We start from the raw sequence: 22,505 nt of genomic DNA on the forward strand, positions 1-22,505 counted from the left end.
TGATCACACCATTGTGATTATCTGGGTCATGAAGGTCTTCTTTGTGCAGTTCTTCTGTGTATTCTTGCCACGTCTTCTTGATATCTTCTGCTTCTGTTAGGTCCATACAATTTCTGTCCTTTCTTGAACCCATCTTTGCATGTAATGTTCCCCTGGTCTCTCTAATTTTCTTGAAGAGATGTCTAGTCTTTCCCATTCTGTGGTTTTCCTCTATTTCTTTGCAGTGATCGCTGAGGAAGGCTTTCTTCTCTCTCCTGGCTATTCTTTGGAACTCTGCATTCAAATGGGAATATCTTTCCTTTTCTCCTTTGCTTTTCGCTTCTCTTCTTTTCACAGCTATTTGTCAGGCCTCCTCAGACAACCATTTTGCCTTTTTGCATTTCTTTTCCATGGGGATGCTCTTGATCCCTGTCTCCTGTACAATGTCACGAACCTCCGTTCATAGTTCATCAGGCTCTCTGTCTATCAGATTTAGTCCCTTAAATCTATTTCTCACTTCCACTCTATAGTCATCAGGGATTTGATTTAGGTCATACCTGAATGGTCTAGTGGTCTTCCCTGCTTTCTTCAGTTTAAGTCTGCATTTGGCAATAAGGAGTTCATGATCTGAGCCACAGTCAGCTCCTGGTCTTGTTTTTGCTGACTGTATAGAGCTTCTCCATCTTTGCCTGCAAAGAATATAATCAATCTGATTTCAGTGTTGACCATCTGGTGATGTCCATGTGTATGTGGTGATGTCTGGCAAAGTCTTTGGTTAGGGCTTTTCTCGGGACAGTTCTCTTTCTCTCTCTCTGGCTATCCCACAGTCCGGGTTGCTATCTCACATTAGCTCCCTCAGATTGCCCTCGGGGCATTCAGGCCCGGTCCTTACTCTAAGCAATGCAGCCCATGCCTCCCGGTTCAGCCCCCACTTGCTGGTGGTGGATGCCAGCGTCTGGGCAACTTTTCTGCTGGAAGCTGCCATTGGGCACATAATCTGTGGGTTTTATTTACTTATATATTTATTTTTCCTCCCGGTTACGTTGTCCTCTGAGATTCCAAAACTCCCCACAGACCCGCTATGAGAGTGTTTCCTGGTGTTTGGAAACTTCTGCTCTTTTAAGACTCCCTTCCCAGGACGGATCTCTGTCCCTGCCTCTTTTGTCTCCCTTTTTATCTTTTATATTTTGTCCTACCTCCTCTCAAAAACAATGGGCTGCCTTTCTGGGTGCCTGATGTCCTCTGCCAGCATTCAGAAGTTGTTTCGTGGAATTTGCTCAGCGTTCAAATGTTCTTCGGATGAATTTGTGAGGGACAAAGTGGTCTCCCCGTCCTATTCCTCTGCAATCGTAGGACCACCCCTGAGACTTGAACTCTCGAGTCTATCTCCACAGCAAGCTCACTTTCCATTCTGCTTCAGAGCCAGGCTGCGAATGGAACTGGACTAAATATTTATGTGTTTGTTTTTTTTGTTTAAATCTTTCCTCTTATTATCCCTGCTACCCTGCTACCATTCCAATATTGTCCCATTGATATTTCTTTCTCTGAATAGAATGTCTCACTAACTTAAGAAGTATTGGGGCCAGAAGAGAATTTCTACTTAAAGTATTTTTATTCTCATAATTGTTATTCTATACCCACAAAGTTTCAACATTTCACTTTTTAACATTCAAACCCTAATTTGAACATGAGGAAACACTAACCTAAATCTTGTCAGGATTGTTTAAGAAAGATGAGGTTATAAAGTTAACCTGTTTAACAGTCCCTGGCAACCCACTCCAGGATAGACTACAGTCCACAGCGTTGCAAGAGTTGGACACGACTGAACAACTGAGCCCCATACTTTTCGTGGCTACAGTATGTACGTTTATTGGTCACAGAGCCAACAAGAACTCTAACACCAACCAATGAGGATTACGAAAGGGCCATCTAGGCCTGAAAATAAAAGTATAGGGCTTAATGTCTATTTTGCTTTCCATCTATGCTCATAGAGTACCTGGACGTATAGCTTTGTAGCAACTGATGGAGTGTTCTTCCTGAGCATTCTTATTAAAGCTGAACAATGAATGAATACATTTGGAATCCATGAATACCTTTGGGTAGTTTTAGAAATAAAATAATCAGGTTAAGAGCAGGGACACCAGGGTGCATAAAGCAACTCAACCCATATAAACATGTATCCTTTTAACATTTGTACATATTAATTAGGAGAATCTCTTCCTGAATTTAGGAATGCATTTGCTTTCTTCATCATCTCCTTTTAAAATGATGGCGGTATGATGTCAAGGCAGGAAGAGCCTAAGGCAAAGTGATGACATTCCTTCAGGAATGCACACCTTCTGGAGGCTGCAAAATCAAATGGAGAATGGAGGTGGGGTCTGCTTGTGGGGGAGCTGACTGATGTCTAGGCTGCCTTAGGCCCTTTGAAGGAGGGAAATTACCTTTATTAAGGCTGCTATGTGACATGTCTTGCACGGAGTAGTACATTATGTTATGTAGTCCAGCGAGGTGTAAGTAGCATCATTTATGTTAAGTTGGAGCAAACTGAAGCTCAAAGAGCTTCAGGTAACTTATCCCATTAGGAGGCAGAATGGGAGCCTTCTGGTTCTCTCACCCGGCACCACAAGTGGCTCACCCACTTGAATGGACATGGTGATGCACTCACTATGTCTCAGAAAAGCCAAGTGGATGGGCATTTTAAAACATGTGGTTACATTCTTCTGTTTATTTTTCTACAACTTGGCTCCTCTATTGACTTCTGTAGCTGGCTATTTAAACAGGTTATTTAAGGAAATATTAAGCAGGTTTATTGAGCAAATATCAGGAAAACATTTATAGCTGGGCACGAGAAACTTTGAACTCAATTTTTCATTGCTGATCACTCTTTCTTGGAAAAGCCCTTCATTGCATTCCTTTGACAGGGGCTGTTGGTAGTTAAAATTCATCTTTGGGTTAGCTGAGGAAGGTGTTACAGAAAAATGGCCACCTGTAATCTTACCACATAGTCTGCGTTTAATGACTACTTCCCAAGGACCGTGAGGGCAGGAAGTCATCCTTGGAGCTGACTGAGGGGTGTGGCCTCCCAGAGAAGAGGTCCAGAGGCTGACTGAAACCCCGGGGTCAGGCAGGATGTCTCATGAAAGGCGATTCTCTTGATGAGAGAAAATTGGGCATGACTGGGTACTCAGAAAGCCAAACAGGAAATTGAACAGAGGGAGGAAACTTACTACAAAAGTAAATGATAACCAAATGCTGCTTGATTTGAATGTTAAATATGTTTGGCTTTTAAAATGAGATCTGATACCAGAATCCACTGATAATACTTAACTTTAGGAAACCTGTATAGCTACAGGTTAAGTGCCTCATGACACAGGGCAAAGGGAATAGACAGCACTGTCTGGGGAACACTGTCACAGGGAGAATCAACCCTGAGTCTGATCCCGCCTCTAGGTTTAACTACTGGTTTGCAGAATATGGGGAAGAAGAACATGTTAACACTACAAGGAGGCAATTAGTCTGTTTCAGAATGTGGGGAATTCTATATAACAAATGGTTCCGTTTCTCTCTTTGAGCCACTGCAATGAACATGCTGCTGACTCTAAGGGGTGGAAATCAGGCTAAATAAGCTAAACTACTACTAGTGAAAATCTCTCTCCTATATTCGATTCAGACAAGAAGACAGTTAGCAAGAGTTCTGTCAAAACCTGGGCCTTTTGGTGTAGCTCCAGGACTCGCGAGGACAACCAACACCCACCTCTACCACCCACAAAGCCAAAACAGCTCTTTGGAGCTCCTCTTGAGGATGTATGTGATAATGACAGCCTGCCCACCCCAATTCTGGTAGGTCTTATTTTGGTTTTCTGTAACCCTCCTGAGGAGGGGAGTTCTGAGAGATCAAGTGTTCTCTTCCAAATCTACCCCCAAATGAAGAAGTCTGGCTTTGTCTGATAAGTTTCATAATATTACTTCAAAGAATAAGGTCTGATTTAGGTACTGCAGAGTTACAAGGCAAATACCAGATGAAAAGGTACTCTCATCCATTCCACTGATTTCAACAAAGACCCACCTATACTGGCTCAGGCCAGTTAAAATGGACTCTGTAAGGTAAGGGAGTCAGAGAAGGCGAGGTTGGGAGAAAGCATGAGACCAGCACTTGACAGGAACAGATCACCTTTAACGAGGCGAGAAGGGGCAGCAGTCAGAGGAGTGAGCTGCTGCACCACCCCAAGAAAAGAGTGAGCATGTACAGGCCTGTATGTGGAAAGCTACTGTCCTAACGGGGCCTGTTCGCCAAGGTTGTTCAGAGCAGTTCTCTCTCACACAGCTGGGGCAAGGAATTTCAGAGACTGGCCAGAGGCTGGGACCAGCTGGGAGCTGGGCGTAATCAACCTAATGTCCATGTTTTTCTTCGGGTGACAGAGTTCTTTATATTGCATAGAACGGTGGGGAGGACCTGGAGGGGAATTTTAACTCCAGGGTATTTTGAGCTGTGTAACTTTCCTTCAGACTCTGTGTGTAAGAATGTCTGAGGGTCCACTTCATCCTCATATGGTCTCCTGGTCTCCTCCCTTGAAGTCGACACTCGTCTCAAGTCTCCTTCAGCTGAGTCTACTCCGCCTTATGACTCAAAATGTCTCACACGGATTTGATTTGTAACTCAAGTGTTTAAGCATAAAGTACTCATCCTCTGGCAAAAAATGAATCATTTGAGCCTGACAGAATGTGTCAAAAGAAAGTCACAGAGTTTGGACTGTGCTTTATCAAATTAGTACATTGAACTGTAAGCATTAACACTTGTTCACTGTCCACTATCTCTCCACGCACTACACTAGATGCAGGGAATTTTATGGTAGATATGAAGAAATTTGTCATCCAAGTTATGTGCTAGCACTACCCCAGACCTGTGTCTTTCACAGAAAATTTAGGGGGCAGCTATGATTATCATCACCCCCACTTCATAAATGAAAAACAAAAGAGCCACACCCAAGTATGTGCTATGCTTAAAGTCACACAGTGGATAAGTAGCAGAACAGATTTCCACATTCCTTGAAAAACCTGGCTCCAATATCTGTTATCTCTCTACTCTGCAGACAGCAGAGGATATTAAAATACAGAAAAAGGAACTAGAAAGGCTGATGAGAAAGAAATGTCGTCGGAGAAGGAGGAGAGGCATATTGAGCCTGATTTTGAGGGGAGGGAATACAGGAAATAGGAATGAATGGGGTGGACAGTCCCTGAAAGGGGAATACACAAATGGAGCATGAATATGGCAAAAAGATTTCCACACTTAGGGAAGAGCATCTATAACAGGGAATAATGAGAAAGGAGCGGTGAAGGAGGAGAGGGTGAATCTACAAAGGCCTCAAAGCAGAGACGTTTAACACGGTAAATTCATTAAACGGAAAATCTGATTACACAAGTGTTTAAAATGTCTCAGGGTATGAATGCCAAATCGATTGTTGGGTAGAAAATATATTTAGAGACACTGAAGAAAAAATTTCAAATTGACTTCGGTCCAGTTCTAGCACTGTACCCTCATACACCACAGCTCTGTCAAAAGAGGAGCAAGCTTGTGCTCTGGGCTTGTAGATATGAAATGTCCCATACTTTTCTTTTCTTTCCTTCCCTATAGGATATGCTTTCCTTTATCAACCAAAACGGGCCGTTTACAGAAGGCATCTTCGGAAAATCAGGCAAAATACAATCATGCCGAGCCCTAAAGAAGAAACTAAACTCTGGGGACAAAGTGAACTTGGATGATGAGTCCATTCTTGTGGTAGCATCCACCTTAAAGGTAAGGAACATTTGAGCATTATCCACACACAGAGGAAATCTGAAGCTGTATGACTGGTCCTTCATTACGACTGCCCAAGAAACATAAGAGGCATAAGAGAGGAAGGATTTGAAAAAGTGAAAAACACTTCACAAAGCCAAAAGTGAAGGAAGGTACCCCAAAGATGATAAGCCCCACATATTAGATATTTTCCTTTTTCATTGCACATCTTGACTCCTGAACACTCCATGCAAAAGAATAATAATAAATTTCAAAATACACACTTACACATAGAGTGTTTACCAAAACAAGCTTCCTGCTTTTCATGACTTCCTCATCATCTTTTAACGAAGGCAGCATTTCCAAAATAAAATTTACATTAAGCTTTTGGAAATAGTTAACAGAAGTAACTTCCCAAGGGGCTCAGACAGTAAAGAATCCGCCTGCAATGTGGGAGACCTGGGTTCCATTCCTGGGTTGGAAGGATCCCTGGAAAAGGGACTGGCATACCGACTCCAGTATTCTTGCCTGGAGAATCCCATGGACAGAGGAGTCCGGCAGGCTATATAGTCCATGGGGTGGCACAGAGTCAGACACGGCTGAAGCAACTCAGCATGGATGCAAGACTGATGGTTACTTACTGTGGTAAACTCGTGTGTGTGTGTGTGTGTGTGTGTGTGTGTGTGTGTGTGTGTGTGTGTGTTAGTCACCTAGTTGCTTCCGACTCTCTGTGATCCCATGGACTGTAGCCCACCAGGCCCCTTGGTCCATGGGATTCTCCAGGCAAGAATACTAGAGTGGGCTGCCATGCCCTTCTCCAGGAGATCTTCCTGATTCAGGGATCAAACCTGCATCCCTTGCATCTCCTGCATTGGCAGGCAGGTTCTTTATCACCAGCACCACCTGGGAAACCCATTTGTCTTACAGGGAATCGAAAAACGCTTAGTGAGGCCACCAAATTCTCTGATCATTTCACCATCCTTCCTTCCCCTGTCTCTCAATGCCTTTTACTTTAAAATTAGTATAGGGATGACTCCACCATTTGTTCCTCCTTTGATCTCTCTTACCATCTTCAACACCCTTTGTTAATATTTGTATGTTTAACCCACCACCCAAGGTTACAGTTACATGGTAACCAGTTTTTAGTACATGCCTCATCTTATAAATCTTATTTTTAAAGTGAGTGCAACAGTCAAAATCAGTTTGGAATTTTGAAAATTCAATAGATTCATACAAAAAATAGACTGAGTTTGAAATGATACAGCCAAATCACAAGTGTATAGTTAAATTTCTACCAGGGCAATAATAGAACAGGAAAAAAATTTAATCAATTCATCTTGATACTTGTTAGCAGCTATGAACAAAGATATATTGATGTAGTAATAACTACAGACAGGTTATTAAAATTACCTTAGAAACTAAACATATGGTCTTTCCTTGTCCCCTATTAATGTTCGATTGTATGATAACAGCAACACTGCAGATACTACTTAGAGCTGACCCCTACTGCACGTGCACCATAATAACACACACTAGGTGTGCAAACAGCAAGTAGAGTGCTACCCTCTGTAAGGTGCACCCTGGGGACTGATTTGAGTTCTGAGCAAGATTTACTAGGCTCTTGCCTATTTCCATGCTCTAAGCACAGACTAGTAAGAGGGTGGCTACTTATAGGTACAGGTCTGACACAATCCCAAAGTGTTCTTTTCCTAAAGTTGATTGATCTTGGTGGGGAATCAGACTTTGCAACCTCACCCTTGATAATACCATATGTAAAGCCACCATAAAGTTGGTCTAAATCACAAATGAATATATAGACAGAACCACATTGAGTTTTCCACTAAACTGTCTATAAACAGAGATCCAATAGCAAATACCCACAGCATATTCTGCATGAGTCATGTCCTGGCTTAACCATACTCAGTCTCACCAATCGATTCTACAGCACAGGGTTCAGGAGAGAGAAGAGACACACTCTCCAAGTGCATGTAGTTTGGTACACAAGGCAAAGGCCTGCTGCACACTCCCAGACACCCAGAAGCCAAAGCCAGCTGAGGTGGTCGAATGGCATCACCAACTCGACGGACATGAATTTGAGCAAGACCCAGGTGTTGGTGATGGACAGGAAAGCCTGGCGTGCTGCAGTCCATGGGGTCCCAAAGAGTAGGACACGACTGAACGACTGAACGGAAATGGAGTGCTTCCTCCTTCCAAATGTACTGTGGGCACTCCATAAAAAGCATAGTGAAAACCTAATGACCATGATTGGGTACTGTATACCAATTACAAGAAAAAGTATGAGAGGACTGCGACTTTGTACATTATCTTTGTACTCTGTCCTCAGTACTCAAAAGAGTGCCTGGCACAAACAGCAGCTCAATAAGTACTGAAACAAGTGAACACTGACTGCATTATAATCACGACAGTTGCCCAGAAACATTGCCTGAACAAGATACTATTAAGAGAAGTCAGGCTCTATATTAAGACCAGTGGAAGCAAGTTGTGCCTTTGAAACTGGCAAGGCAATACAATCATTTCCCCTCAGTCTTGCACAACAGTTTACAACTTCATCTACTTTAATAGGCCCCATTCTATGATACTAAGACTTGTTCATCAGTGATGAACTTTCTAGGCCTCCACTTAGGAAGCTTACATTTGCATTTTCTATCCCACAGGTGTGAAGTTGCAATGTATCTAAATTCTCAGTTTCCTCTTTGGGGAGGATATATTCCATTCAAAGAGTTGTAAGGGTAACATGTTGTTTACCCTTTGGGGCTTTTGATTTATTTCTAACACCTGCTGCTTAAAAGTCTGTAGGACTGAACTTTTATATGGTTTAAAAAAAAAAAAAAAAAAGAAGGAAAAAGACTGAAGCTATTATGAGACTAGCTTTTTCCCAAAGAGCACATATACCTCAAGTCTTCTCTTAATATGTGTATAAGAGCATGTAGGGGTGTACTTTTGTTTGTTTTATTTCAGAACTTCTCTTTCTTGAATTCAGAGCAAGCACTGTGTCTTAAGTAAACAAACAAAATGGGTATGTGCATTTCTTTTCAAGAAACTAACAGGATTTAGGATGAGTTATCACCAGACCTTGCCAGTTTGTACGAATGTGCTAACATGAACACAAAGAGTAAGTTCCAGGTGATAGAAGGAGCTTTAGCTTCATTCTCACTACAGCCCAAACTCTACTTTTATGCGTCTAATTTTAGTTGGGGAAAATCCAACCAGTACTTCTGGATGTGCAAGGCTGTGGAGAATCACAGCCAAGCTCTGTGTGAATCAGTCTGCGTGGCTATGAAGGAACCACGGACTGAACTGAATTTGTCAACTAAATATTTTCTTTTCAACTTCTCCATTGAATTTATCATAAGACTAATATATATTTTTTGATCTATATAAGGATTTTCTTCGAAATATTCCAGGAGGCATATTTTCAGCCACTCTCTATGATAAATGGCTTGATGTTATTGATCAAGGGAATGAGGAGGAGAAAATAACTGCGACCCAGAGGTAATGATGAAATTTTCTCAACTCTGAGAAAATACAACCAACATACTCTTAGGAAAATATCAGCTTATGGTTTACAGCTGTGTCCACTAAAATAATGACCAGTATCAAAAGGTTTCACTTGATCATACCCATGGAAGCCAGTTTGAAAGGAGATGCACGCCTTATTGGTGACATTGTAATTGGTGTTTTTCTGCTAATCTTATTAATATGGAATGCTTGACCATTTTACACCTCCTGAATACACGAAATCGTTGGAGATGAAATCCATTGGTCTAAAAAGAGATGATAAAGAACCAATCTGCCAGCGGTATGATCTTAAATACAAACACATAACTAACCAGAGCAGTTCTTACTGGCTCAGGAATTCAACTCGGTGAAACCTTTTTGTGTGCATTCATGCCTGGAACTGTGAGAATGGACTGTGGACATGGTATAAAAAGAAGTACTTTGTTCTCTGTATTTCCACTTACTGAGCAAAATGACTCGCTTTATTGATAAGTGCCTTTTTCTGTCATTAGGCTGCTAGACCAGCTGCCAAGAGCCAATGTAGTTTTTCTGCGATACCTTTTTGGAGTGTTACACAACATTGAGCAACATTCCTCATCCAATCAGATGACAGCTTATAATTTATCAGTGTGTATCACCCCAAGCATTCTTGGTCTGCTTAATTCTGGCAGCACAGCATTCGAAAACTTCACCAAGAAGGTAATGAGAGCTCTCATTTTTATGCCTTGCAGGGCAGAGTCCCCATTTTGAACCTGAAGTCTGTGGTATTAACTCTGGTGAACCAGTTTAAAGTGCACATTTTAATTACACTGCCTTGGACTGGCAGAGGCCTGCTCTGGTTGGGCATGGGAAGGTGTGTTGCAACTGAGAACAGTCGAGTCACTTCTCCTTTGCCATCCAAGAGATTAAACAATAGAGAGATAAGAGTAGGATGGTGTGATAGAGAAGAACATGGCTTTGGAGTCTGAGAACCAAGATTCAACTCTCAGCCTAATCACTGAGGGGTGTACAAACCTCCAAACTATGATTTCACCATTACACAATGATGACAACACCCAATACATCTGGTCAGTCTCGGCACATCTTAGGCGGCCTGGGCAATATGAGCACCCAAGGTTCCACACATACCGGCCTCACTCTGCCAGTTCTGGCTCATTCAGGAAAATACTTGGCTTCTATTGTGTCTCTGCTAGAGGATGAGGAGGCTAGTAAAATATTTCAGAACATCCTGACAGAGCCACAACATGCCTAAGAAGATCACAGCTCTTTTCCAAGCTCCCCTGGACAGCAAGTGTGAGGCAAGGCAATGCAGTTAGACAGACAGACATGTTTTCTCTCCAGATGCTTTCTTCCGTCACAAACCCTGCCACCCCACACAGAAACCTCTGCTACCCACGTTTCAGATAGTTCTTCACTGAAGTGAATTTCAAAATTTGTGTTGCATTTGATGCTTTATCAAGTTTAATGAGATGGTATATATAAATTCTATCTCAAGAAAACTAGAAAAAAGTTCAATAAAAATAAACAAAACTTAATAAGAAAATATACATTTTTGTCCCAAACATCCTATGTAGGCTACTTAAAAATCATCCTAGTGTTAAGCATGTAGCAATCATTACAAAATTTTAGCTATCAGACTAGGCCACATATTATAACTTTAGTCCACCGACGAAAAGAATTTTAAAATTTGTGCCCAAAGTACTCTTGAAAGGATTAGTTATTTCTTAGAAAAAGCTGATGCATATATAATATATATATATTTTTTTTAAATCAAGTGAATTTTTCTGACTTCTTTTGCATTTTTTGTGAGAGCCAAGATTCATGTCTGAAATGTGATTTACTATTAGGCCATATGTACAGTAATACCCCATTTTTTGCCCCTCTGTGTTACAGATTTCTTTCATACAATTTCTCATTGAAAACTGTCTCAAGATATTTGGAGAAGATATCACGTCTCTCTTTGGACCGAAGTCAGTGAGTTGTGATAACAGTCATATCACTGACGTCACTGATAACAGTGAGAAGGTTGCAGGTACGTGAATAATGTAACTGGCTTTGATGCAAAAGACAGCAAGGCTGCCAGGGTCAATGGGAGATCTTGGAGTCCAAAGCACATTCTAAGGGCAGTAATTTCCATCCGCTCCAAGACATGGGAAGTTTCCCGCTTGTGAGATCAAAGGAAGGATAAGACTGTTCTGATTTCAAGAAGCTGCTAATACAGCTTTAGAAGACATCATGGTTCGGTTCAGTTCAGTTGCTCAGTCGTGTCTGACTCTTGATGATCCCAAGGACTGTAGTGACCCCAACTCCTTGGGGTCAAGGGCTGCAGCGTGCCAGGCCTCCCTGTCCATCACCAACTCCCGGAGCTTACTTAAACTCATGTCCATCGAATCAGTGATGCCATCCAACCATCTCACCCTGTCTGGTCCCCTTCTGCTCCTGCCTTCAATCTTTCCCAGCATCAGGGATTTTTCCAATGAGCTAGTTCTTTGCATCAGGTGGCCAAAGTATTGGAGTTTCGGCTTCAGCATCAGTCCTTCCAATGAACACCCAGGACTGATCTCCTTTAGTATGGACTGGTTGGATCTCCTTGCAGTCCAAGGGACTCTCAAGAGTCTTCTCCAACACCACAGTCGAAAAGCATCAATTTTTCAGCACTCAGCTTTCTTCACAGTACAACTCTCACATCCATACATGACCACTGGAAAACCATAGCCTTGACCAGACGGACCTTTGTTGGCAAGGTAATGTCTCTGCTTTTTAATGTGCTATCTAGGTTGGTCATAACTTTCCTTCCAAGGAGTAAGCGTCTTTTAATTTCATGGCTGCAATCACCATCCGCAGTGATTTTGGAGCCCCAAAAAATAAAGTCTGACACTGTTTCCACTGTCTCCCCACCTATTTCCCATGAGGTGATGGGACCAGATGCCATGATCTTAGTTTTCTGAATATTGAGCTTTAAGCCAACTTTTTCACTCTCCTCTTTCACTTTCATCAAGAGGCTTTTTAGTTCCTCCTCACCCTCTGCCATAAGGGTGGTGTCATCTGCATATCTGAGGTTATTGATATTTCTCCTGGCAATCTTGATTCCAGCTTGTGCTTCTTCCAGCCCAGCGTTTCTCATGATGTACTCTGCATATAAGTTAAATAAGCAGGGTGACAATGTACAGCCTTGACGTACTCCTTTTCCTATTTGGAACCAGTCTGTTGTTCCGTGTCTAGTTCTAACTGTTGCTTCCTGACCTGCATACAGGTTTCTCAAGAGGCAGGTCAGGTGGTCTGGTATTCCCATCTCCTTCAGAATTTTCCACAGTTTGTTGTGATCCACACACTCGAAGGCTTTGGCGTAGTCCATAAAGCAGAAGTAGATGTTTTTCTGGAACTCTCTTGCTTTTTCGATGATCCAGTGGATACTGGCAATTTGATCTCTGGTTCCTCTGCCTTTTCAAAACCAGCTTGGATATCTGGAAGTTCTCAGCTCACATATTGCTGAAGCCTGGCTTGGAGAATTTTGAGCATTACTTTACTAGCATGTGAGATGAGTGCAATTGTGCGGTAGTTTGAGCCTTCTTTGGGATTGCCTTTCTTAGGGATTGGAATGAAAACTGACCTTTTCCAGTCCTGTGGCCCCTGCTGAGTTTTCCAAATTTGTTGACATATTGAGTGCAGCACTTTCACAGCATCATCTTTCAGGATTTGAAATAGCTCAACTGGAATTCCATCACATCCACTAGCTCGGTTCGAAGTGATGCTTTCTAAGGCCCACTTGACTTCACATTCCAGGATGTCTGGCTCTACGTGAGTGATCACACCATTGTGATTATCTGGGTCATGAAGGTCTTCTTTGTGCAGTTCTTCTGTGTATTCTTGCCACGTCTTCTTGATATCTTCTGCTTCTGTTAGGTCCATACAATTTCTGTCCTTTCTTGAACCCATCTTTGCATGTAATGTTCCCCTGGTCTCTCTAATTTTCTTGAAGAGATGTCTAGTCTTTCCCATTCTGTGGTTTTCCTCTATTTCTTTGCAGTGATCGCTGAGGAAGGCTTTCTTCTCTCTCCTGGCTATTCTTTGGAACTCTGCATTCAAATGGGAATATCTTTCCTTTTCTCCTTTGCTTTTCGCTTCTCTTCTTTTCACAGCTATTTGTCAGGCCTCCTCAGACAACCATTTTGCCTTTTTGCATTTCTTTTCCATGGGGATGCTCTTGATCCCTGTCTCCTGTACAATGTCACGAACCTCCGTTCATAGTTCATCAGGCTCTCTGTCTATCAGATTTAGTCCCTTAAATCTATTTCTCACTTCCACTCTATAGTCATCAGGGATTTGATTTAGGTCATACCTGAATGGTCTAGTGGTCTTCCCTGCTTTCTTCAGTTTAAGTCTGCATTTGGCAATAAGGAGTTCATGATCTGAGCCACAGTCAGCTCCTGGTCTTGTTTTTGCTGACTGTATAGAGCTTCTCCATCTTTGCCTGCAAAGAATATAATCAATCTGATTTCAGTGTTGACCATCTGGTGATGTCCATGTGTATGTGGTGATGTCTGGCAAAGTCTTTGGTTAGGGCTTTTCTCGGGACAGTTCTCTTTCTCTCTCTCTGGCTATCCCACAGTCCGGGTTGCTATCTCACATTAGCTCCCTCAGATTGCCCTCGGGGCATTCAGGCCCGGTCCTTACTCTAAGCAATGCAGCCCATGCCTCCCGGTTCAGCCCCCACTTGCTGGTGGTGGATGCCAGCGTCTGGGCAACTTTTCTGCTGGAAGCTGCCATTGGGCACATAATCTGTGGGTTTTATTTATTTATATATTTATTTTTCCTCCCGGTTACGTTGTCCTCTGAGATTCCAAAACTCCCCACAGACCCGCTATGAGAGTGTTTCCTGGTGTTTGGAAACTTCTGCTCTTTTAAGACTCCCTTCCCAGGACGGATCTCTGTCCCTGCCTCTTTTGTCTCCCTTTTTATCTTTTATATTTTGTCCTACCTCCTCTCAAAAACAATGGGCTGCCTTTCTGGGTGCCTGATGTCCTCTGCCAGCATTCAGAAGTTGTTTCGTGGAATTTGCTCAGCGTTCAAATGTTCTTCGGATGAATTTGTGAGGGACAAAGTGGTCTCCCCGTCCTATTCCTCTGCAATCGTAGGACCACCCCTGAGACTTGAACTCTCGAGTCTATCTCCACAGCAAGCTCACTTTCCATTCTGCTTCAGAGCCAGGCTGCGAATGGAACTGGACTAAATATTTATGTGTTTGTTTTTTTTGTTTAAATCTTTCCTCTTATTATCCCTGCTACCCTGCTACCATTCCAATATTGTCCCATTGATATTTCTTTCTCTGAATAGAATGTCTCACTAACTTAAGAAGTATTGGGGCCAGAAGAGAATTTCTACTTAAAGTATTTTTATTCTCATAATTGTTATTCTATACCCACAAAGTTTCAACATTTCACTTTTTAACATTCAAACCCTAATTTGAACATGAGGAAACACTAACCTAAATCTTGTCAGGATTGTTTAAGAAAGATGAGGTTATAAAGTTAACCTGTTTAACAGTCCCTGGCAACCCACTCCAGGATAGACTACAGTCCACAGCGTTGCAAGAGTTGGACACGACTGAACAACTGAGCCCCATACTTTTCGTGGCTACAGTATGTACGTTTATTGGTCACAGAGCCAACAAGAACTCTAACACCAACCAATGAGGATTACGAAAGGGCCATCTAGGCCTGAAAATAAAAGTATAGGGCTTAATGTCTATTTTGCTTTCCATCTATGCTCATAGAGTACCTGGACGTATAGCTTTGTAGCAACTGATGGAGTGTTCTTCCTGAGCATTCTTATTAAAGCTGAACAATGAATGAATACATTTGGAATCCATGAATACCTTTGGGTAGTTTTAGAAATAAAATAATCAGGTTAAGAGCAGGGACACCAGGGTGCATAAAGCAACTCAACCCATATAAACATGTATCCTTTTAACATTTGTACATATTAATTAGGAGAATCTCTTCCTGAATTTAGGAATGCATTTGCTTTCTTCATCATCTCCTTTTAAAATGATGGCGGTATGATGTCAAGGCAGGAAGAGCCTAAGGCAAAGTGATGACATTCCTTCAGGAATGCACACCTTCTGGAGGCTGCAAAATCAAATGGAGAATGGAGGTGGGGTCTGCTTGTGGGGGAGCTGACTGATGTCTAGGCTGCCTTAGGCCCTTTGAAGGAGGGAAATTACCTTTATTAAGGCTGCTATGTGACATGTCTTGCACGGAGTAGTACATTATGTTATGTAGTCCAGCGAGGTGTAAGTAGCATCATTTATGTTAAGTTGGAGCAAACTGAAGCTCAAAGAGCTTCAGGTAACTTATCCCATTAGGAGGCAGAATGGGAGCCTTCTGGTTCTCTCACCCGGCACCACAAGTGGCTCACCCACTTGAATGGACATGGTGATGCACTCACTATGTCTCAGAAAAGCCAAGTGGATGGGCATTTTAAAACATGTGGTTACATTCTTCTGTTTATTTTTCTACAACTTGGCTCCTCTATTGACTTCTGTAGCTGGCTATTTAAACAGGTTATTTAAGGAAATATTAAGCAGGTTTATTGAGCAAATATCAGGAAAACATTTATAGCTGGGCACGAGAAACTTTGAACTCAATTTTTCATTGCTGATCACTCTTTCTTGGAAAAGCCCTTCATTGCATTCCTTTGACAGGGGCTGTTGGTAGTTAAAATTCATCTTTGGGTTAGCTGAGGAAGGTGTTACAGAAAAATGGCCACCTGTAATCTTACCACATAGTCTGCGTTTAATGACTACTTCCCAAGGACCGTGAGGGCAGGAAGTCATCCTTGGAGCTGACTGAGGGGTGTGGCCTCCCAGAGAAGAGGTCCAGAGGCTGACTGAAACCCCGGGGTCAGGCAGGATGTCTCATGAAAGGCGATTCTCTTGATGAGAGAAAATTGGGCATGACTGGGTACTCAGAAAGCCAAACAGGAAATTGAACAGAGGGAGGAAACTTACTACAAAAGTAAATGATAACCAAATGCTGCTTGATTTGAATGTTAAATATGTTTGGCTTTTAAAATGAGATCTGATACCAGAATCCACTGATAATACTTAACTTTAGGAAACCTGTATAGCTACAGGTTAAGTGCCTCATGACACAGGGCAAAGGGAATAGACAGCACTGTCTGGGGAACACTGTCACAGGGAGAATCAACCCTGAGTCTGATCCCGCCTCTAGGTTTAACTACTGGTTTGCAGAATATGGGGAAGAAGAACATGTTAACACTACAAGGAGGCAATTAGTCTGTTTCAGAATGTGGGGAATTCTATATAACAAATGGTTCCGTTTCTCTCTTTGAGCCACTGCAATGAACATGCTGCTGACTCTAAGGGGTGGAAATCAGGCTAAATAAGCTAAACTACTACTAGTGAAAATCTCTCTCCTATATTCGATTCAGACAAGAAGACAGTTAGCAAGAGTTCTGTCAAAACCTGGGCCTTTTGGTGTAGCTCCAGGACTCGCGAGGACAACCAACACCCACCTCTACCACCCACAAAGCCAAAACAGCTCTTTGGAGCTCCTCTTGAGGATGTATGTGATAATGACAGCCTGCCCACCCCAATTCTGGTAGGTCTTATTTTGGTTTTCTGTAACCCTCCTGAGGAGGGGAGTTCTGAGAGATCAAGTGTTCTCTTCCAAATCTACCCCCAAATGAAGAAGTCTGGCTTTGTCTGATAAGTTTCATAATATTACTTCAAAGAATAAGGTCTGATTTAGGTACTGCAGAGTTACAAGGCAAATACCAGATGAAAAGGTACTCTCATCCATTCCACTGATTTCAACAAAGACCCACCTATACTGGCTCAGGCCAGTTAAAATGGACTCTGTAAGGTAAGGGAGTCAGAGAAGGCGAGGTTGGGAGAAAGCATGAGACCAGCACTTGACAGGAACAGATCACCTTTAACGAGGCGAGAAGGGGCAGCAGTCAGAGGAGTGAGCTGCTGCACCACCCCAAGAAAAGAGTGAGCATGTACAGGCCTGTATGTGGAAAGCTACTGTCCTAACGGGGCCTGTTCGCCAAGGTTGTTCAGAGCAGTTCTCTCTCACACAGCTGGGGCAAGGAATTTCAGAGACTGGCCAGAGGCTGGGACCAGCTGGGAGCTGGGCGTAATCAACCTAATGTCCATGTTTTTCTTCGGGTGACAGAGTTCTTTATATTGCATAGAACGGTGGGGAGGACCTGGAGGGGAATTTTAACTCCAGGGTATTTTGAGCTGTGTAACTTTCCTTCAGACTCTGTGTGTAAGAATGTCTGAGGGTCCACTTCATCCTCATATGGTCTCCTGGTCTCCTCCCTTGAAGTCGACACTCGTCTCAAGTCTCCTTCAGCTGAGTCTACTCCGCCTTATGACTCAAAATGTCTCACACGGATTTGATTTGTAACTCAAGTGTTTAAGCATAAAGTACTCATCCTCTGGCAAAAAATGAATCATTTGAGCCTGACAGAATGTGTCAAAAGAAAGTCACAGAGTTTGGACTGTGCTTTATCAAATTAGTACATTGAACTGTAAGCATTAACACTTGTTCACTGTCCACTATCTCTCCACGCACTACACTAGATGCAGGGAATTTTATGGTAGATATGAAGAAATTTGTCATCCAAGTTATGTGCTAGCACTACCCCAGACCTGTGTCTTTCACAGAAAATTTAGGGGGCAGCTATGATTATCATCACCCCCACTTCATAAATGAAAAACAAAAGAGCCACACCCAAGTATGTGCTATGCTTAAAGTCACACAGTGGATAAGTAGCAGAACAGATTTCCACATTCCTTGAAAAACCTGGCTCCAATATCTGTTATCTCTCTACTCTGCAGACAGCAGAGGATATTAAAATACAGAAAAAGGAACTAGAAAGGCTGATGAGAAAGAAATGTCGTCGGAGAAGGAGGAGAGGCATATTGAGCCTGATTTTGAGGGGAGGGAATACAGGAAATAGGAATGAATGGGGTGGACAGTCCCTGAAAGGGGAATACACAAATGGAGCATGAATATGGCAAAAAGATTTCCACACTTAGGGAAGAGCATCTATAACAGGGAATAATGAGAAAGGAGCGGTGAAGGAGGAGAGGGTGAATCTACAAAGGCCTCAAAGCAGAGACGTTTAACACGGTAAATTCATTAAACGGAAAATCTGATTACACAAGTGTTTAAAATGTCTCAGGGTATGAATGCCAAATCGATTGTTGGGTAGAAAATATATTTAGAGACACTGAAGAAAAAATTTCAAATTGACTTCGGTCCAGTTCTAGCACTGTACCCTCATACACCACAGCTCTGTCAAAAGAGGAGCAAGCTTGTGCTCTGGGCTTGTAGATATGAAATGTCCCATACTTTTCTTTTCTTTCCTTCCCTATAGGATATGCTTTCCTTTATCAACCAAAACGGGCCGTTTACAGAAGGCATCTTCGGAAAATCAGGCAAAATACAATCATGCCGAGCCCTAAAGAAGAAACTAAACTCTGGGGACAAAGTGAACTTGGATGATGAGTCCATTCTTGTGGTAGCATCCACCTTAAAGGTAAGGAACATTTGAGCCTTATCCACACACAGAGGAAATCTGAAGCTGTATGACTGGTCCTTCATTACGACTGCCCAAGAAACATAAGAGGCATAAGAGAGGAAGGATTTGAAAAAGTGAAAAACACTTCACAAAGCCAAAAGTGAAGGAAGGTACCCCAAAGATGATAAGCCCCACATATTAGATATTTTCCTTTTTCATTGCACATCTTGACTCCTGAACACTCCATGCAAAAGAATAATAATAAATTTCAAAATACACACTTACACATAGAGTGTTTACCAAAACAAGCTTCCTGCTTTTCATGACTTCCTCATCATCTTTTAATGAAGGCAGCATTTCCAAAATAAAATTTACATTAAGCTTTTGGAAATAGTTAACAGAAGTAACTTCCCAAGGGGCTCAGACAGTAAAGAATCCGCCTGCAATGTGGGAGACCTGGGTTCCATTCCTGGGTTGGAAGGATCCCTGGAAAAGGGACTGGCATACCGACTCCAGTATTCTTGCCTGGAGAATCCCATGGACAGAGGAGTCCGGCAGGCTATATAGTCCATGGGGTGGCACAGAGTCAGACACGGCTGAAGCAACTCAGCATGGATGCAAGACTGATGGTTACTTACTGTGGTAAACTCGTGTGTGTGTGTGTGTGTGTGTGTGTGTGTGTGTGTGTGTGTGTGTGTGTGTGTGTGTTAGTCACCTAGTTGCTTCCGACTCTCTGTGATCCCATGGACTGTAGCCCACCAGGCCCCTTGGTCCATGGGATTCTCCAGGCAAGAATACTAGAGTGGGCTGCCATGCCCTTCTCCAGGAGATCTTCCTGATTCAGGGATCAAACCTGCATCCCTTGCATCTCCTGCATTGGCAGGCAGGTTCTTTATCACCAGCACCACCTGGGAAACCCATTTGTCTTACAGGGAATCGAAAAACGCTTAGTGAGGCCACCAAATTCTCTGATCATTTCACCATCCTTCCTTCCCCTGTCTCTCAATGCCTTTTACTTTAAAATTAGTGTAGGGATGACTCCACCATTTGTTCCTCCTTTGATCTCTCTTACCATCTTCAACACCCTTTGTTAATATTTGTATGTTTAACCCACCACCCAAGGTTACAGTTACATGGTAACCAGTTTTTAGTACATGCCTCATCTTATAAATCTTATTTTTAAAGTGAGTGCAACAGTCAAAATCAGTTTGGAATTTTGAAAATTCAATAGATTCATACAAAAAATAGACTGAGTTTGAAATGATACAGCTAAATCACAAGTGTATAGTTAAATTTCTACCAGGGCAATAATAGAACAGGAAAAAAATTTAATCAATTCATCTTGATACTTGTTAGCAGCTATGAACAAAGATATATTGATGTAGTAATAACTACAGACAGGTTATTAAAATTACCTTAGAAACTAAACATATGGTCTTTCCTTGTCCCCTATTAATGTTCGATTGTATGATAACAGCAACACTGCAGATACTACTTAGAGCTGACCCCTACTGCACGTGCACCATAATAACACACACTAGGTGTGCAAACAGCAAGTAGAGTGCTACCCTCTGTAAGGTGCACCCTGGGGACTGATTTGAGTTCTGAGCAAGATTTACTAGGCTCTTGCCTATTTCCATGCTCTAGGCACAGACTAGTAAGAGGGTGGCTACTTATGGGTACAGGTCTGACACAATCCCAAAGTGTTCTTTTCCTAAAGTTGATTGATCTTGGTGGGGAATCAGACTTTGCAACCTCAGCCTTGATAATACCATATGTAAAGCCACCATAAAGTTGGTCTAAATCACAAATGAATATATAGACAGAACCACATTGAGTTTTCCACTAAACTGTCTATAAACAGAGATCCAATAGCAAATACCCACAGCATATTCTGCATGAGTCATGTCCTGGCTTAACCATACTCAGTCTCACCAATCGATTCTACAGCACAGGGTTCAGGAGAGAGAAGAGACACACTCTCCAAGTGCATGTAGTTTGGTACACAAGGCAAAGGCCTGCTGCACACTCCCAGACACCCAGAAGCCAAAGCCAGCTGAGGTGGTCGAATGGCATCACCAACTCGACGGACATGAATTTGAGCAAGACCCAGGTGTTGGTGATGGACAGGAAAGCCTGGCGTGCTGCAGTCCATGGGGTCCCAAAGAGTAGGACACGACTGAACGACTGAACGGAAATGGAGTGCTTCCTCCTTCCAAATGTACTGTGGGCACTCCATAAAAAGCATAGTGAAAACCTAATGACCATGATTGGGTACTGTATACCAATTACAAGAAAAAGTATGAGAGGACTGCGACTTTGTACATTATCTTTGTACTCTGTCCTCAGTACTCAAAAGAGTGCCTGGCACAAACAGCAGCTCAATAAGTACTGAAACAAGTGAACACTGACTGCATTATAATCACGACAGTTGCCCAGAAACATTGCCTGAACAAGATACTATTAAGAGAAGTCAGGCTCTATATTAAGACCAGTGGAAGCAAGTTGTGCCTTTGAAACTGGCAAGGCAATACAATCATTTCCCCTCAGTCTTGCACAACAGTTTACAACTTCATCTACTTTAATAGGCCCCATTCTATGATACTAAGACTTGTTCATCAGTGATGAACTTTCTAGGCCTCCACTTAGGAAGCTTACATTTGCATTTTCTATCCCACAGGTGTGAAGTTGCAATGTATCTAAATTCTCAGTTTCCTCTTTGGGGAGGATATATTCCATTCAAAGAGTTGTAAGGGTAACATGTTGTTTACCCTTTGGGGCTTTTGATTTATTTCTAACACCTGCTGCTTAAAAGTCTGTAGGACTGAACTTTTATATGGTTTAAAAAAAAAAAAAAAAAAGAAGGAAAAAGACTGAAGCTATTATGAGACTAGCTTTTTCCCAAAGAGCACATATACCTCAAGTCTTCTCTTAATATGTGTATAAGAGCATGTAGGGGTGTACTTTTGTTTGTTTTATTTCAGAACTTCTCTTTCTTGAATTCAGAGCAAGCACTGTGTCTTAAGTAAACAAACAAAATGGGTATGTGCATTTCTTTTCAAGAAACTAACAGGATTTAGGATGAGTTATCACCAGACCTTGCCAGTTTGTACGAATGTGCTAACATGAACACAAAGAGTAAGTTCCAGGTGATAGAAGGAGCTTTAGCTTCATTCTCACTACAGCCCAAACTCTACTTTTATGCGTCTAATTTTAGTTGGGGAAAATCCAACCAGTACTTCTGGATGTGCAAGGCTGTGGAGAATCACAGCCAAGCTCTGTGTGAATCAGTCTGCGTGGCTATGAAGGAACCACGGACTGAACTGAATTTGTCAACTAAATATTTTCTTTTCAACTTCTCCATTGAATTTATCATAAGACTAATATATATTTTTTGATCTATATAAGGATTTTCTTCGAAATATTCCAGGAGGCATATTTTCAGCCACTCTCTATGATAAATGGCTTGATGTTATTGATCAAGGGAATGAGGAGGAGAAAATAACTGCGACCCAGAGGTAATGATGAAATTTTCTCAACTCTGAGAAAATACAACCAACATACTCTTAGGAAAATATCAGCTTATGGTTTACAGCTGTGTCCACTAAAATAATGACCAGTATCAAAAGGTTTCACTTGATCATACCCATGGAAGCCAGTTTGAAAGGAGATGCAC

The 22,505-nt window shown here is 42.1% G+C and overlaps 1 protein-coding gene across 1 annotated transcript in view; it reads left to right on the plus strand.

Annotated features, from left to right (window-relative positions):
* Window positions 1-22,505, plus strand: part of LOC122673229 — a 42,963-nt gene that overhangs the window by 16,215 nt on the left and 4,243 nt on the right. Inside the window, exons 8-15 of the mRNA XM_043870759.1 lie at window positions 3,650-3,819; window positions 5,612-5,773; window positions 9,156-9,265; window positions 9,784-9,970; window positions 11,165-11,303; window positions 16,724-16,893; window positions 18,686-18,847; window positions 22,238-22,347. Of these exons, the coding sequence (XP_043726694.1) occupies window positions 3,650-3,819; window positions 5,612-5,773; window positions 9,156-9,265; window positions 9,784-9,970; window positions 11,165-11,303; window positions 16,724-16,893; window positions 18,686-18,847; window positions 22,238-22,347 (1,210 nt within the window). The remainder of the gene's footprint in view (window positions 1-3,649; window positions 3,820-5,611; window positions 5,774-9,155; window positions 9,266-9,783; window positions 9,971-11,164; window positions 11,304-16,723; window positions 16,894-18,685; window positions 18,848-22,237; window positions 22,348-22,505) is intronic.

This window comes from Cervus elaphus, chromosome 17 (assembly GCF_910594005.1).
Source record: "Cervus elaphus chromosome 17, mCerEla1.1, whole genome shotgun sequence".
In the NCBI taxonomy this organism is placed as follows: domain Eukaryota; kingdom Metazoa; phylum Chordata; class Mammalia; order Artiodactyla; family Cervidae; genus Cervus; species Cervus elaphus.